At 38.4% G+C, this 16,605-nt stretch overlaps 1 protein-coding gene and 1 long non-coding RNA gene across 2 annotated transcripts; one reads left to right on the forward strand and one right to left on the reverse strand.

Annotated features, from left to right (window-relative positions):
- Positions 1-1,022: 1,022 nt before the first annotated feature.
- LOC138044097 (max dimerization protein 1-like) lies at positions 1,023-8,846 on the reverse strand. Its single transcript, XM_068890741.1, has 5 exons — positions 8,687-8,846; positions 8,532-8,598; positions 7,801-7,833; positions 6,872-6,986; positions 1,023-3,124 (listed from the first exon to the last, which is right to left on the reverse strand). The coding sequence occupies exons 1-5, from the start codon at positions 8,739-8,741 to the stop codon at positions 2,834-2,836; spliced, it is 561 nt and encodes a 186-aa protein (XP_068746842.1). The 5' UTR covers positions 8,742-8,846; the 3' UTR covers positions 1,023-2,833.
- A 1,701-nt stretch (positions 8,847-10,547) lies between these two features.
- On the forward strand, positions 10,548-13,757 carry LOC138044098 (uncharacterized). The gene is made up of 3 exons (XR_011131393.1): positions 10,548-10,913; positions 11,007-11,065; positions 11,477-13,757. It is a non-coding gene; the product is annotated as an uncharacterized lncRNA (long non-coding RNA).
- Positions 13,758-16,605: the final 2,848 nt, after the last annotated feature.

Consider the following 16,605-nt stretch of genomic DNA (forward strand, 5'->3'; position numbering starts at 1 on the left):
AGCACAATATTGAAGGGTCACCATTCATCTTGGATTATCTTTATCTCCCATACGAGTGTCAAGTATTTATGAGTCAATGAGTCAACGAGTTAGTGCAGTTAATTAAACCATAAAATGAAAGCTAAAATTTCAGAGAGTGCTTAGGCCTAATCACTGAAAAGAGGGCTTAGGCTTAATCAACAAATTATTGCTATATTGACTGCAAGTCTCATTGACTCATAAAACATGCGTTCTCCTCCCATACAGTGTACAGGTTCCCAAAACTTTTACAATGAAACCTTTTGCTCTGCTGGAAGCCACAGTTTACTCCATCTTCCCCGAAATTTAACCCTCGTCATCATCAGCAGCAGCATTTCTGATAGACTTATTTTTACCATTCTTTTTTAACATTATAATTTATTAATTCATTTAACCCATTGACAAGTAAAAGCATCTGGCATTAAACAGAGTAAAATAATAAGTATGGCCGCTTTTGGGGTGAATGGTGTAAGAAAGAAAATACAGATTTAATGCGAAATTCATGCTTGTTGCAGCTTCAAGGAGTTTGGATTCTTGAGATGTAATGGGAAGGGGGAATAGACCATTTTCGAATTCTCACGGCTGGATTGGATCTAGCATGGAATGGAGGCTAATGCGGGCAAATCTTTTCAAATGCAAATTAATTTGCCCGCATTAGCCTCCATTTCATGCTAGATCCAGTCCAACCGTTAGAATACGAAACTGGCCTATTACCGTGCAGTGTCCCTAAACTAAATTATTTTGTATTTCACAGTAGTCAAATTTCAGCACCACAAAACCTAGTTGGTATTTGCATTTCAGTATTAATACAAAGCAGTTTTTTTAACAAGTCATGTTAGCAATAAACCCATGCCCCTACAACAGACGAGGGACAAACATCGTTGTCAAGTGGCATGGTGCATTGAAAGTGGAATTTTGAAGTGAATATGGAAGTTTGCTCTGCCAGCAAAAGAAAGCAGGGCCTTGAAGGTGTGTACAATGTACATAACAATAGCAAAGACACCTTTTAAGATGTTTAACACATGTTTATTTGCTATTCCTTGAAACTCTGGCAATAATAATTTATAAAAATGTCATCTTAGGTACACTTCTTTTGTTCAGTTCAAAAATACACATTATTTACAGATCACATTAAAAATACAAACACTACCAATGGCAGTTCTGCAGACACAAAACTTGATTGGATAGATATGAGGTCCTTGTGAAACTGCCTCAAAACCCACATAAATAGCTGTAATTATTACTGTTGTTTAATATATATAACACTGTATTTGATAATTAATATGAGGAATTTACACTGGTAATAAAGCAATTTACATTATCTACAGGAAGGCTTAGATTTATTTACTTTTCTCTGCATGGTGTTTTGACTGCAGAAAATACAATTTTTTCGGATGCTGGGGTTTACAACAGCATAGGATGATCAACATTCCTACTACCTACCCAAGATACTCAGACCTGTGGCTTGTAGTGATGAAGACTGGTAAATAAATGTTGTGATGATTTGCTTTAAGATCTTTGTCCTTCCAAGTTTACTTTCCATTCCACCAAAAAGTTGCTTATTTGCAAGACACTTACAAACGACTGAAAACCAAGGGAATCTTTTCCCCCCAACTTTTGAGATTAAGGTAAAAATCTTAAAGCAAATTCTGAAATGAGTGACGTACTATTGAAGTACTGAAACGTTTTGCTGCACAGGAGTAAAAAAAAGCTATTTAATTAGCGATGTTACTCCTAAGGGCCCTCAAGGTAACAATTTTCCCCTTAATGTTACATGCTCATTGGAATGCATACAATAAGCCAATCAGTGATAATGGCCCCTTTAGGATTACTGTCACAAGGTGTAAACAACTTTTTTTCTGACTGATACTGCATCAAAATAATAAACAAAATAATATTAATGAATTCACACTGACATTTAGAAGTTACCCTGACAAGTGTGAAGTCATCAACTTGTTGAATCTTTGGAGAATGTACTTGGATGAGCAATTCAATAATTTATTGAATGGATAAACAATTTTAGGGAATTGCTGTTTTCTTGACACCATAAAAATTATGGAATTGCCCCCTTCCCAAATTCAACTGTCGTGTGATATGAATAATATTAATAGTTATTTAAGATATGTTAACCACCCAACACTTTTTCTTCTCCCCTTTCACAATGAATAGAGGATTTTGATTTTTTTTATATCCCATCTTGGGAAATGGGATGGTTGATTAATGTCAACTTAAGTCAATTAAGTTTGCTGAAGTAAGTGAACAGGACATTCAAGAAGCCTTTCAAGAAGGTATTCGATGGGAAATATCTTTGATACAAAAAGACAATCCTAAAATTATTATTACTGGTTCCTCCATTGAGGTACACACAAGAAAACTGTTTTTCAAGATTCCTTCATTACAGACCACTTGACAAAACAAATAACAACAACTTCAGCCTGCTGGCAGTTGGAATAAGATAAAAAGGACCAGACAACAATTTTGTCTGTTAAGCGTAAGTTGGAATGTATCATGGACCCCAGTACCCTACCCAGAAAAAAGATTACAACCACAGCTCTTCCAGAAATCTTTTGCCTGGTTGTTTACAAACACTTCATTTCTAACAGCTTAGCAACAGACAGAGGGTCACCTACCTATTAATAAACTGATACAGTGCCAACTTTGTATCAAAAGTAATTAACAGTTATGAATCATTTTCATCAAGGAAGAGCTATTCCTATTATCATACCCTAATTACCTGAATTTAACATCAATTAAACAAGACAAGCAGAAGCCATTAATGACATCACTGAATTTCGTGCCAGAGGTTAGCTTAACACTAAACTCTTCTGGAATTTGCTGTTAACCCACCATCACTGCCAGTGCTACTTCCAATGCTGAAACGATCATCAGACTCACTGCTGGCATATCCAGTTTCTTCATCATTTTCTACATCAATTTCCTCACTGCTCATTGAAGACTCTCCTTCTGAATGACGCGGCCTCTTTACACCAATCATGGCTGGCTTTTCGCTGCCTTGAAGGAGGGCTAGTCTTCTCTGAAGTGCATACCTTTCCTGATTTAAACGTCTCTTTGTATCTAGTGCTTCCTTTTCTGACATTTGAAGTACCTGGAGAGCAATTAGCCCACAATATAAATGAAATGTTCTCTGTTGCTCAAAATTGTGCACATTATAAATGTCCCTTCAGCCATGATGTTTGTAAACAAATAAAGGACGGGAACGTTGAGGTCAAATTATTATTCTACCAAATCACCGGTTTAGGTATCACCCATTGTCCAGATACCTAACTGCGAGGCAGCCCAACTTACAGTTACATGTAGTTTGGCTTCCTTTCCATATAAAGGCGACAATGACAAAGATTGTACATAATTAATGACATAAGAAATGGTCCAGATTGAGATTTACTATGCACTAGGGGTGGTGGGGGGGGAGGGGGGGAACATGGATTCACTGGTCTACAAAGGTCTCCACTGACAATGTGTCATAATTAGAAGAATCTAGCAGTATCAATGCAAGTAAACAGCAAAATGTTTTACGGTAAATTACCAATCTGTCAAATCGAATAAAGAGCAGTTAGGTATGGTCCCACTTCATCATCATCATTTATTTGCCTTTATGTGTATAACAGATTTTAAAAAAGCATACAGCAGGTTGTTAGGCGAGGAGACCTCAGGAAACCACCAGGCTTATAGGAGAGGCCACCTTCAATAATAATAACTTCACTTCAATAATAATAATTATATTTATTTCATTATTTCATTGTTTAGGCCACTTCAATAATAATTATTATTTCATTGTTTAGGAAAACAAAAGCTCTCTTCTGTTTCTAATATATAAACAGAGCTGACAGGCTTATTGTGTGGATAGTTTTTCTCTTTGTTGAGGTCAAATATGGGAGCAGATAAAGTCTGGGATCAATGCTTATAGATACAGTCAAACCTGACTGTGTACAATGGCGCTGTCTATAGTGGTCACACTGTAAATTACGGTCACCAAACAACTTCCCAAAAATGGTGTCTTCTAGTAATTAATGTAAAGTTGACCTGTATACAGCAATCACCTGTATAGAACAGACATGGTCACCCTTTAGACTTCCCGAACCCACAATTTCATTATTATGTACCTGCATATACACTACAATTGTCACCAACTTGAATAACGAATAGATAATCAAGACAAGATTATTCAACTGCTCACTCAACACAACTACAACACGTCATCCAACACATTCCTGCGATAATTGAACAAAGTCTCAAGTGCCAATGTCCTACTCTTGGCGGTGGGTCTAATTTGCAGGTTGCAGGTCGCGGGCCATTGTTTCACCAATACATAAAGTATCCTAAACATTCTTAAAAGTTAACCTTAGGCCTACTTAGGCCTAAACAAAAGTTTCTAGGCCTAAGGTTAGCTTTTATGAATGTTTAGGATACTTTCTGTATTGGTGAAACAATGACCTGCAACCCGTGACCTGCGACCTGCAAATTAGACTCACCGCTTGGCGGCGGGTCATTTTCACTTTCTGCAAACAACAGTTTCTGTAAAGTAGCTCCTTTATTTGCCATACTAGGCTTTTAATCACTTTCGAATTCTATATACAGAGTTCTCTATTACACTGTAATTGAAGTCGGCAAGTCGACAGCTTTTACTGCCCTTGATAGCATTCAGCGTCAAATTTCTGTTTCATAAAAATTACTTACGATGCAGTGACAAGCGGTCACCCTGTATGTAACAGTCATTTGCATTGGTCATTTCCTAAGGGTGATTGTTATACACAGGTTTGACTGTATTAAGTTCTATTCAATATGATTTGTGAACATTTGGCAAACCCAGGGGAAAATGATTGTCATAAACCATCTATGGAAAGTCTTCACTGTCCCACTCGTCAATCATTCATGCACACTATGAAAATGTTACATGTACTTACTGTTATTGGGCAAATTAAGGCAATAAACTTTAGAAAGTACCAACAAAATGACAATTTCCTGGTTTAAAGCACACTATAGAATGTACATTTGTAGAAAAAACAAATTAAACTTCTTAAGGTTGAAGTGCCCCTGACAATAGCAGCACCGCATCTAATTTCTCAGAGAAGTCTACAGTTCAAACAATGGTATTTCCATCCCATTATTAATTAAAAGACAGATTACAGTCGAGCTATGTCAGGCGTGACCAGTATCCACGAGACTGAAATGAACACCTGAATTCCTCTTTGGAGCTTCCAAGATTTTAATGGAATCTTGAAGATTTGTTCAAAAGTTGGTTGCGAAAAATGCACAATAACTGAACAATAATTCATCAAATGCTTGAAATAGTTACTTTTCAAACAGTTTCTTTTATCATAAAATGAAAGTTCATTGCTAAGTATTTGCAATCTATCGATGAAATATCCAAGGAAAATCCAGAATCAGTTCAAAACTGGGATGCAGATTTGAATACTCAGTTCACATTTCAACACTACTAGTCAAATGTGACGTAGCTTGACTGTAACTATCCATGGCTTTGAGTTTCTTGGCTTAAAATTTTTCAACACTCCTTTATTTAAATCAAACAAAAACATTGAACCACCCAATAAACAAGGACACAATAACGAAACATTTCATTCACCATGTTGTTTCAATAGCCATCAAGAGCAAGTATGCTTGATGCAGTGTTTGGTAAGATATCTACCTAATCAGGTGCTTGGGCAATCAGCCTGTATAACAATTTTCCCCTTCAAATCAGTCTAACCCATTCCACAAAGACTGCTTTACAGTAGAACACAATTAGTAATTACAGCTCCCAAATACAGCTGCAATTTTTCACAAATTTATTTGAAGCCCCAACCTATGCACACACATGGTGCACAGCAAGACCTCACTTGGCATCAGCTGGATATCTTAACTCAAGTGGACTGACTAGTAGTTGAGCAAAATTGCATGCAAAGTAGAATGAATATACATGAAATAAAGACATAATTTTCAATTGTTGCACAAGAAGAAATTAATTTTCAAAACTACTGCAAAAAAAAAACTATCTAACAGTACTGACTAGTTACACTGACACCAACAGAAAGTAATCCACGGACATTTCCCACCTGGCCTTATCCAATGAATCTTAATATTCAAACGATTCACTCAACCACTGTTACATGGGAAAAGACCTTGATAAACAAAAGGGTGTGCAGTTCTTTACTACTTCAGTCAGCCCAGGCCAGTAGGCTTGTTCTCTATCCTGAATAGACGATTGCTAAAAATGGCGTGTTAATTTCAAAACCAGGATTTAAAATAATAATCAAGACAGCTCTAAGCATGTTTTGCATACAATTTTGCATTATCACATAAACTGTTTTTTTTTTCAGGCATGTTTTTGATACACACTGTAAAGTCACTAAGGCATACAAAGAATAATTTCCAAAATCTCTGAGAAATAAATTACTTGCCAAAAAAACTACGTAGGAATCAGCAGTTGAGACTTGCAACTATTGTTATGCAAAATACACACTAAGCTTGTATTGTTGTATACAAGCATACAGAACAGGCAATATATTTTTTTTTCCTTTAAACATTCTCCAGACGAGGAAAAAAGTTTTCATGGTTAACGATGTACATGAAAGTTTACATTTGTCTGAATTAGTTTAATTTTTGGTTTGTGGACTTTGTTTGGGTTTTCCTTCTACCTGCATATTCAAAGAAAACATCTGCCTCTGATTCAAAGCTACAAACATGGCAGATTTGCAATATATTTGGCAAACCTGTAGAATTCTCAGGTTACAAGCGAGAGACCAATTAACAAATATTACGTGCTAAACGTTTGATGTTGCAGAGGCTGGGTTGTATCGGTTTTAGAGAAGTACAAGAAATCAAATACCGTAATTACCTGGATGTATTGCTGCGCGCTCTGAAGCAAAGCCAAAGTTGTTGCCTTCTGATGTTCGGGAGGCGAAGGAACCAGTTCTTTTAGCAATTCAAGACAATCTCTGAGATGAGCGCGTCTGACAGAGAAACAAATAAAAGACTAGAATGTCAACCTGTCGCCAAGATTTTTTTCCTTTCATTTTTGAAATGAAATACTCAACAATTTAAGTTTTACGGCAAATGAAACCTGTCATTTCCTTTAACAACAATGGTTTGGAGATCAGTCGTCCGTGAAATGTTTTTATTTGATCTAACACCAAAAGAAATTTGTAAAAAAAAACTGGATAGCGTGATTTTCACGTTACGTAGGTCTTCAAATTAAGAGTTTCCCTTGTTTGTGAAAATTTCCGTGTTATCTTCAGGCATAACGCAATTTAAACTTTTAAAAACCTAGGACACACGCTACATTTAATTTTGATTGAACTTGTCTGTCTGACGATATAAGAGGAAAATTTTTTCCCCTCAACGGGTACCGGGCAATAATAATTGCACTGGAACAAAACAAAACCCATGTAAATTTACTAAAACAGATAAATATATTTTAGCGCCAAAATCTGCACAACACACGGATAACTCTTGTTTTCTAAGAATTCAACGACCTGAAATCTATTTTACTGGAGTAAATTATGAGCAAACATCCAATATTTTTAAATCAGAAATGGAGGATATTCGTCTCACGCGCGCATATATGGTGTGAATTTTGCACGTGCATATTCTGTTGTTTTGATAGGCCACGTGGCAAAAAATAGGAGACATTTGGGATGAGGAAACCCCTACCGAAGGCACAAGTAACAAGATTTACATAATATTTTGTTTTGGAAAGTTTCTGCCTAAAGAATTTAACTGTTGGCCGATTCGTTTTATGTGCGGGGGCTGATCTTGAGTACTTACCGGTTTTTTTCCAACTGGTTGTGAGTTGTACGGCTGGTAGCGTTGACAGTGGGTTGCAGAGGACGTGAATAGGTGCAGAAGAAAGCAAAACGTTGCCGTTAGTCAACGAAGCATTAGAGAACGCTTCAATAGCAAGTTTATTGGATAAATATAATTTCCATAAAGTATGTAAATAAAACGAACAATTCTAGTTCTCGACGTAAAGCCTTGTTTATAAAACATACATGAAGCTTCAAGGGAGAGAAAAGCAAAGCCGTTCGTCTCGAAAACTCTGACCCACACTTTACGAATATTGAAGAGGGTTTACAGGTCCGACACACTGTCAACATAACATTTGACGACCAAAACTGCCTTCACATATTTAACCCCAGTGTGACATCTTAGGGGAATACCCTGGGAGCAAACTGCCAAACGAAGCGGTTTTCGCAAAGGACAGAAGATGCTTGCTTGACATAATCAATTTCAGTCCTGAGCGAGCCTGAAATTTACAACCTATGCTCGTTTCATTCGTTATTGCCGAAATCCTACAAGTCCTCAAACGATTTCATGAGAGGACAGCTGATAGATAGGCCTGTTAAACGACTTCACATCTGCTGTGTACATAAGGTACACCGAACAAAACATTGGGCGCCATAATTCGGAGCGCAAGGGTTTCAACGACGCACGCAAACGTGGCAGAATAACTGAAATGTTATCTTTTAACTAAAGGTGTACAAGGACATGACTCCTACCTGTAACTCTGAGACCGTTTCGTGGGCTTTCTATCACGTTTGACAGACGCCTGAGTTTGCTTCTTCGCTATAGTTTGGGGCGGAAAGAGGATATTAGCGGGGTGTGAGGACAACATGTGCCACGAAATTTTCGCAGAGAAAGGCACAAAACTTACCTTCATCCCTCTGCTCAATGATTTTGGCAGCTTCAAGAAGCTGTTCGATATTCATGGCCTTTGTTTTGGTGAATATTTCCCGTGCCAGAAAACGAAGTTTGAAAGATAAAAAACTCCCTCTGCATGTGCTGTCCGAGGATCGTAAATATTATTAAAACGAAAACAAGATATATGTCACGCGCCCCAACGTCATAGAAAATCACACGCCAAATCTCGGCAATTTGATTGGCCAAAAGACAATAAGGAAATCACGAGGTTATGGAAATTCAGAAGCTGTCCAATCAGCACAGGCGAGGTTATAACGAGTAAATTCACATGGTTGCTTTGGAGCTCCACGTGGGAAAAAAGGGACACAACACGCTGACAGCTATCGAAATTATCTGCAACATCAGGAGAAAGCTATGCTGACAGAAAATTAAATTTAGATCCATTGATTTTCTGATTCCTCTCGATTGATTGAAAAAACTCTCAGGTAGCATTTTTCTCATCCTTGTAAACCAAAACACAATCCTTCTTCTTCTTATGTCCGGGTGGGGAACGGAAACAATTGACTGTCATTTACGTCTATCCAGGCTAGCTCAGGCACGCAGACACTTATTTAAATATGTCGCCCACATTCTACCACCAGACGAAAAACATGCCCAGTTAAGGAAGAAGGCTTCTAATATTCACTTGCCGATCATGCGGCAAGCTGTAATATTGAGAATATATTCCTCAATACGTCCTTTAATTTATTATCCCCGAGCTTCTTTTGATACCTTTGAGGTGACCAGACCCTATCTCGTATAAATATTTTAATTAGAAATCCGCTTCGATTGAATTTTCTGATAAAACTAACGAATCTTAGTCAGTTGAAGACGGCTTATTTCACCTTTACTAAATTTCCCTTTTTTTTTTTTTCAGCTGGCGGAAGGTAATAATATACAAAATAACATATCCACGAATTAAAATACACGCAAAAGTCAATATTCCTAGACTAGAGAATGCTTGTGTTTACATTTTTGGTTTTTTTCGCGCGTACATCGGAAATGCAACTCACAGGTTATCACGATCGATAAAATATTGAGACAAAGAAGATCAGAAAATATAAAAATGAAACCTCTTAAGACTCAACACTCAAAATCTTTGACCCGTGGATAAATAATGACGAACTCAGCTTTAGTCGCTATTACATCCGGCGACAATTTTGGGAAACTCCAGGAAAACCCTTCGATAGCAAAACGTGCCGTTTGAACGCGATGTCGTTATAATTACGTTATCATCAAGAGCTCGTTCAGAAATGTTTACTTTCGCATGATTTTAGTAATGTTTGGCAAAATTCCTCCTAGAATTAACCTTGTCTAAAATTTTCATCATCATTAGGCTGCATTTTTCCAAAGCAGACACATTCGATAAGAACAACTTTTTTCTCCTTGTCAGCGGGGCTTTATTTTTATCTATTTTTGGCATATTGCGGTCATTTTAGTGGTTTTGCTCAGGCTTGTACCACAGCGGGACCAATCGCTGTTTCACGCAACCAAGATGTTTCCGTTCACAGAGTCACTGTTGTATGCGACTTACTTCATGGTCCTTTTAATGGTTTTTTCCTTAATAGACCTCTTTAGCTTGTAACTTTTGTTTTCCCATTTCAGACCACGTGATATTCTCAAGGAAATCTACCTTTCGTTTGTTCATAAGTTATTCGTACATAAGCACGTGCATAAGACGACAAAGGAAACTGTTCTCTAGAGTGACAACGTACAAGCTAAGTCATGTACGTTGTCACTCTAGAGAACAGTTTCCTTTGTCGTCTTATGCACGTGCTTATGTACGCATAACTCGCGTTGATTGACATCAGAAGAATCATAGACATCACAATTTTTCCCCCTCATTCACGACCGCATGAAGCCTGCCTTTCAAATTCAAATATTTTCCAGTGCCAAATTTTTCAATTCCTAAAGTCCCAAATATCTCGCTATTTGATCTCTATCTTTTAATTTTGGCCTCGATCGGGATTCGTGTGTTTATGCACAATGCTCTCTGTTCGTTTGCCTCAGACAAACCAATATTTTCCACATTCGGAACAAGTCGTTTTGAAGCTGATTGGGGGCCCTGTACTGACTAACTCATCTCGAGCCCACCACAACGCACTTCAGCAAGTGTCATTTGTTCAGTTCGGCTCGCGCTCAAATTGCTGTTGACATGCCACAGAATTGAACCTCGGTATTTCAAAACCAGAAATATCTATGTGAGTTTATTTGAAAACGTTCCGAAATTTACGTTGGGCAAAGTTCTTCGTTCACTTTATGTATTAAAATTGCAGTTTCGTAATCTCCCTTAGATTTGAACAAGCGCCACTGAATTTGCCGCAGAAACTTTGACTCAAAGGAGATCCTGCTGGTAGGTTATCAACACTTATCTACAGTTTACTAGTTGTGGTCGATCTTTCGAAGGCACAGAACATTCCATTGAAACTGTGGGGACAATCTGCCAGATCTCGTCCCGGAAATCATGTAGCAATTGGGGTCCCTTAATTTGATCCTAGATAACCGGGCAAGCCGGTTAACTGGCAGTAATCAACGTGAAGTTTGGCTTCTTTTCAAATGGAATACCAAAATGAAAAAGCCTTTGAAGGCTTGCATGGTTGGAAAATATTTAACCCTATCATCGGACCAGAGAGTTTATCATGCCACTGAAACGAAAAATTTCACACTCACTTTCAAACGAAAGGCGAAAGGACAATCAGCTCTTTGAGAGAATGTCATCCGGTGACATGACTCAAAGTTTTTTAAAATGTGTTTTGTTTTCTAGACAGCTTGAGATTGTGCTGGACCTTTGAAATCCCAAATCATTGAGACAGCTGGGTAGTTTGCTGGGAAAGGCTCAGGAAAGCTGACTTGTTGAAAAGGGCATAAACTAATACAAGTTGATAACGAGCGCTAACATCGGAAAACCGTATGAGACACGATAACCAAAGAGAAAGTCAGTGCTTATTTTATATAGAGACAACTGTTTATGTTCTTCTCGCATAGCAAAGATAAAGCTTAGCTCCCAACCATTTCTCAACCCTTCCTTGTTCACAACCCTGTAGGATGTCTCAAATCTCCGCCAAACACGCTCTTCGCAGCAAAGAACAATTCAGTCCTGAGTTGGTGCTTTTCTCCTATAAATTAAGATATGCGGCCAAGGAGGGTAATACATGGAGAGGACCTTGCATGTATCTCATTATTTCGAATTCCCTGGGGGATAAAAGGTTGAAGTTAATATAGCTTACAGATTTTGAATATTGGTGAATATTTACAGAGACGTAGTGGAGGTAAATATTCCCCATTATTTACTGAGCCTGAGGCGAATAATCGTTTTAGTGTAATTTTCAGCGGTGAATATCAAGAAAGTGCAAAACAACGGGCTAAAACAAGATAAAAGGGCACGAAAAGTGCTTGATTGGCGGAGCAGCCGCACCTCCAAAATGTTATATTCACCGGGTAGCGGGGTGAATATAACACTAAATTCTTATATTCACCTCTGAAAATTATACTAACAAAGGGTATAGAGTGTTTTCACTCACGTGATCAGTAACCTCGTTTTTCCATTGAAACAAAAGAAAGCGTTTGCATGATAATAGAGCTCGATTCCCGGAGGATTAGTTGGGACACCAACATGGCCGCCGTTCCTTTGTAAAGGGACACCAACATGGCCGCTGTGACGTCACGTGAAAACACTCTATATCTGTTCCCTAGTACTCCTTGTTCCCTCTTTTGGGATCACATTTGGGCTGAGTTTCACTCGATGTCAACCTGACTCGAGGGTCTTTCTCTGGATACTCCGGTTTTGACCGACTCACAGTAACTCCATATGGCTGTGGTGCTGTGTTCCGAGATAACACATGGACCGTACAACGGCTGCAAAAGACGCCTTATCTATGCTTTTGGCCAATGAATAAAAAACACTAGATCTCGTTGAGTTGTTCCTTTGGCAGTCCCCAATTGTCTGAAAGGAAAGATGTTTACAGCAGGGCCTGTTTAGTTTAGTTTAGTATCCTAGAAACTGAAGATGTTCTCCAAAATAACCTTTTGTGAATTTGCCCGTTTCTCAGAAATCCTGTTTCCGTGTCCTCTTCTTCTTCTAAAATATGTACCTGATTGCGTAAATTTGTGGACATAAGTGAAATTCCACAACAGATATTTATCCCTTCGCCAATCAGGAATGGCCTTTTTTTTCACAACTCAGAAAATCACTATTCCCTTATTCCCGAATAAAACAAAACATTTCCCTTGTTCAATGACAGTTTTGAAAAGATATCCCTCGTTTCCCATACTGTGTTCCGTGTCCTTTCCCAAAGCCCCCTGGGGAATTTGAATCAAAAGCAAACGGTTCGACTTTCACTCAAGATGGCCTCATTAGAAATAAAACTCACTGCTATTTTTGTTTTCAAGATTTCTAATTAATCTTGGATGACTAAAGAACGTCGAAGAACAAGAGTTTATATGGACTTATTTGTTAGATGTAGTGCCATTCCAAGACTGAGGAGGGGAGGGCGAGGGGCAGAGATGTTCCAAATGGTCCCGCAATTCAGTTATGAAATGTCCTTTGCTTGTACAGCTCTACTGACTAGTGTGACAAGCTAACTTAATCAGACACTGATAATGAGGCGTCGAGTTCTTGATGTCTGTGAACACCCAGACCGCAGTTAAAATATATTTTGCGATTTGTCGGCCAGTTAAGTTACGCTCGATTTTCGGGAAAGAAGCCCACGCCTGAGGGGCGAATGATCGAGCCTATGGCAGTATGTTAGATCACAACGGTAGGCTTTGAGAATCAGTCTCTGCCTTAAATGAAAACACGTAGGAGTAAGTATAATTAAGAGGCAACTAACCAACAGCAAACTTGCTGTAACATACACGAATTTACATCGTGTCATGAGTTGGTTAGCCAATCAACTTTCATTCTACGTCGCATTCATGACTGCGCAATATCTTTTGGATAATGAATATCATTTATTATATTTATCTTGGGTTTATTAACCCTTTTACTGAGCGGAACTAGTATTGCTTTTTAGTGGGCGAAACTATAACTTCCTTCGTCAATCAATTATATTTTATCACAGAACGTTATCACTGGCAACCCTGACCGGAATCCTTCAAGTATTTGTGGACAAGCTAATGATGACCCAGCATTGTTTAGGTAGCTCATCACTATCCTTTCTCGTCGCGCCAGTGGGCGTATAAGGCCATTAGCTTACGATGGGCATATCAGTCAATTTCCATTGTCCTTTCAGTGCTTTCATTCCGAAAACATAAAATTCAAAAACCTAAATCCCCCTGCATTTAAGCTGTTTGAGGAGAATGTGACGGCGTGAGTCAATAAGAATTTATCACTTCCTCAATGATTCGGCTTCAATGTCCAACGATCAAGGTTTCTTTTGCAAGCCACTAGCAATACTTAAGGATGAAAACTGAATTTAGCATGTAGCTTCAAGGAAAATTATGAAGTTTAATTACGAAACTCAACTACAACGCGGGTTACGTACGGCTACGAGAACGTCGGCTTCAAAATAAAGCTTTGCCGCGATGTCTTAAGAATCAGCGATTATTGCATCTTGTACGAGTACAATATTTGCAAGGTAGAAAATGAAAAAAATTCACTCACTGCTGTATAGATGGTTTGCAACCAATTTCTAGAGAGACAGATAACAATGCTGCAATGTACAATTGCTGGTGGACGAACAAAAGAAGCTAATCATGGAGAGATCTTTTTTTTGTGTCCACCAACATGGCTGCGATGACGTAACGTGAAAACCCCCTCATCAAGTTGTCGTCAAAACCTTTGTTTCGCGATGTTGTTTTGCACAGTACACGAAAGAAATGTACAAAAAAGCGTGCCGCACGTGCAGCACAACCCTCTTTTCATCTCTAAACCAATAATATTATTGCTTTCTGGCGTTGCCGTCGTAGGCGGAGGCATCGTCGTTTAGGGACTTTACTTTAAGATCTACAACGCGGTTGTCAACGAGAACGCCACAAAACAATAATGTCACTGGTTAAAAGAGGAAAAATAATCGTGCTGCACTCGCGGCACGGATTTTTTTGCGGAACTTGAAGTGTTAATGACAACTTGAGCGTACAAATGCAAATCTTTCATTCATTCTACATTTTTACTCTGAAACCGCTTGTTTATGATACTTCGCCCACTTTAAGGACGTGAACGAGATCACGAGAATATTCGTGAAAGACGTACGACAGAGCAGAGTTATATTTTGAGGTGAAGTTTTTGTCGACGTCGCAGATCTTGAAGTTCCTTTTCAGAAATGACTACGGCTAAGGCAACGGCAACGGTACAAAACAATAATATCATTGGTTAAAAGGGGAAAGAGAATCGTGCCGCACGTGCGGAACGCATTGTATTGCTGTACTCTACACAACAACAACAACATGAAATCTTCAAATTTAGGGTTTTAAGGACAACGTGAGCGTACAAATGCAAATCTTTTATTCAAAATTTTTACTTTGAAACCGCTCGTATAAATTCAATTTTAGGATAATGCTCCCACATTGAACGGATTGAACGAGATGAAATAACCGCGTAAGACTAAGGGTTGTGCAAAGTTAAAGAGACGTTTTCGTCGACGTCGCCTTGGTAGATCTCAGAGTCCCTTAATTACAACTCCCTAATACCGCTGACAAATGGTGGTGCTGCGTCGGTTCGGTGAGAAGTGAAGTGAAACGAGTTGACAGAGGTAAAGGCGCTGCAAGAGTGATTGTGAGCTGACGTCTCGAGCGTTAGTCCTTTGTCCCAGTGAAACGCTCTCACGAAGGGCTCACGGTCGCGTTCAAAATTAAAACCACATAATTTCATCGTTAACAGTTTGATGAGTTTACAATCCTTCAATGACAGCACCAAATTCGTTTTCAAGAAGAATTTCATAAACCCTTTAACTAAAGGTTAACTTCCGTCATATCTTCTCATAGCCTGCGGTTTGGTTTTGAAAGATTACCAAAGAAAGCATAGAAAAAGTCGAAGTACACCGTTGTTGCCCTTTGGATCGAATACCTCCCAAATTGTGTTTATAGAAAAACATCCAGTTGCCAAGTTTTCGCCGCTACAAAGTCTCGTGGGTTTCTAGTTCTTGCCGAACTGAAGTACAATGTCCATTCACAACTTTTTATGTGTGAGGCATTCAAAAACACACGTGACTTAACAGCAGATTAAATGCATTCACGGCAAGGTCAAGGTTGTATTCGATATTCGACCTAGAAACGATATTCCTTGAAGCCAGACTTGAAGCACGAACATTGTATTCGCACCTGTTATTGGGGCAGCGAACGAATTTCAGTGTAAGAATCATTTTTATCACCTTTGAAAGTTGTTAAGGTCAAGGTAAAAGTTGCAAATAAAGATTCTCGAAGACAACAGAGAGCCCCACCTTTAATTTTTTTTATTGCAATTAAAATGTACCTGATGATTCCTATCTAGAAGTTATCCGTCTTGCTCAATTCCAGTCATATTTAAATGAAATGTTTGCTTCCAATAGGAATAGTCTTTGAGATCACTGGCCAAGGACGTGACCGTCTGTTTTGTGTACTGTTCGCTGCTTTGAACGTGTCAAGGAATTTCCTTTCAAAGTGTCACTTGAATCCGGTTCTTAAACAATTAAGATTGGCAGGTAAATTCTCCTAGATTACAAGCTTGCTTCTGTCAGAATAAACCAGACACCCAAACGAGAATATGTAGGATTTATTTAATAAAAGACTATTCACTCCTGTGACATTATGTCATTAAAATACTCCGTGAAGGCAATTGATATGAAACGAACCAAAAACAATACTCAACTTTTACAAACATTTCCTTTCAAATTCAAATTTTGTCGACCACTCTTCGAAAGTAAGTCAACCACTGATTTAATGAGTAAAACAGATATTCTCGCCCACGACAGGCAATTT

The sequence above is a fragment of the Montipora capricornis genome, chromosome 3, assembly GCF_036669925.1.
Source record: "Montipora capricornis isolate CH-2021 chromosome 3, ASM3666992v2, whole genome shotgun sequence".
Taxonomy (NCBI): Eukaryota; Metazoa; Cnidaria; class Anthozoa; order Scleractinia; family Acroporidae; genus Montipora; species Montipora capricornis.

Excerpts from the sequence above, each read along its gene's own strand:
- LOC138044097 (XM_068890741.1), bottom strand. The coding sequence starts at position 8,741 with ATGAATATCGAACAGCTTCTTGAAGCTGCCAAAATCATTGAGCAGAGG. Across the intron at positions 7,834-8,531 it reads AAACGGTCTCAGAGTTACAG|CCGTACAACTCACAACCAGT; the intron begins GTAGGAGTCATG and ends CAACGCTACCAG. Across the intron at positions 6,987-7,800 it reads AACCAGTTGGAAAAAAACCG|ACGCGCTCATCTCAGAGATT; the intron begins GTAAGTACTCAA and ends TTTCTCTGTCAG.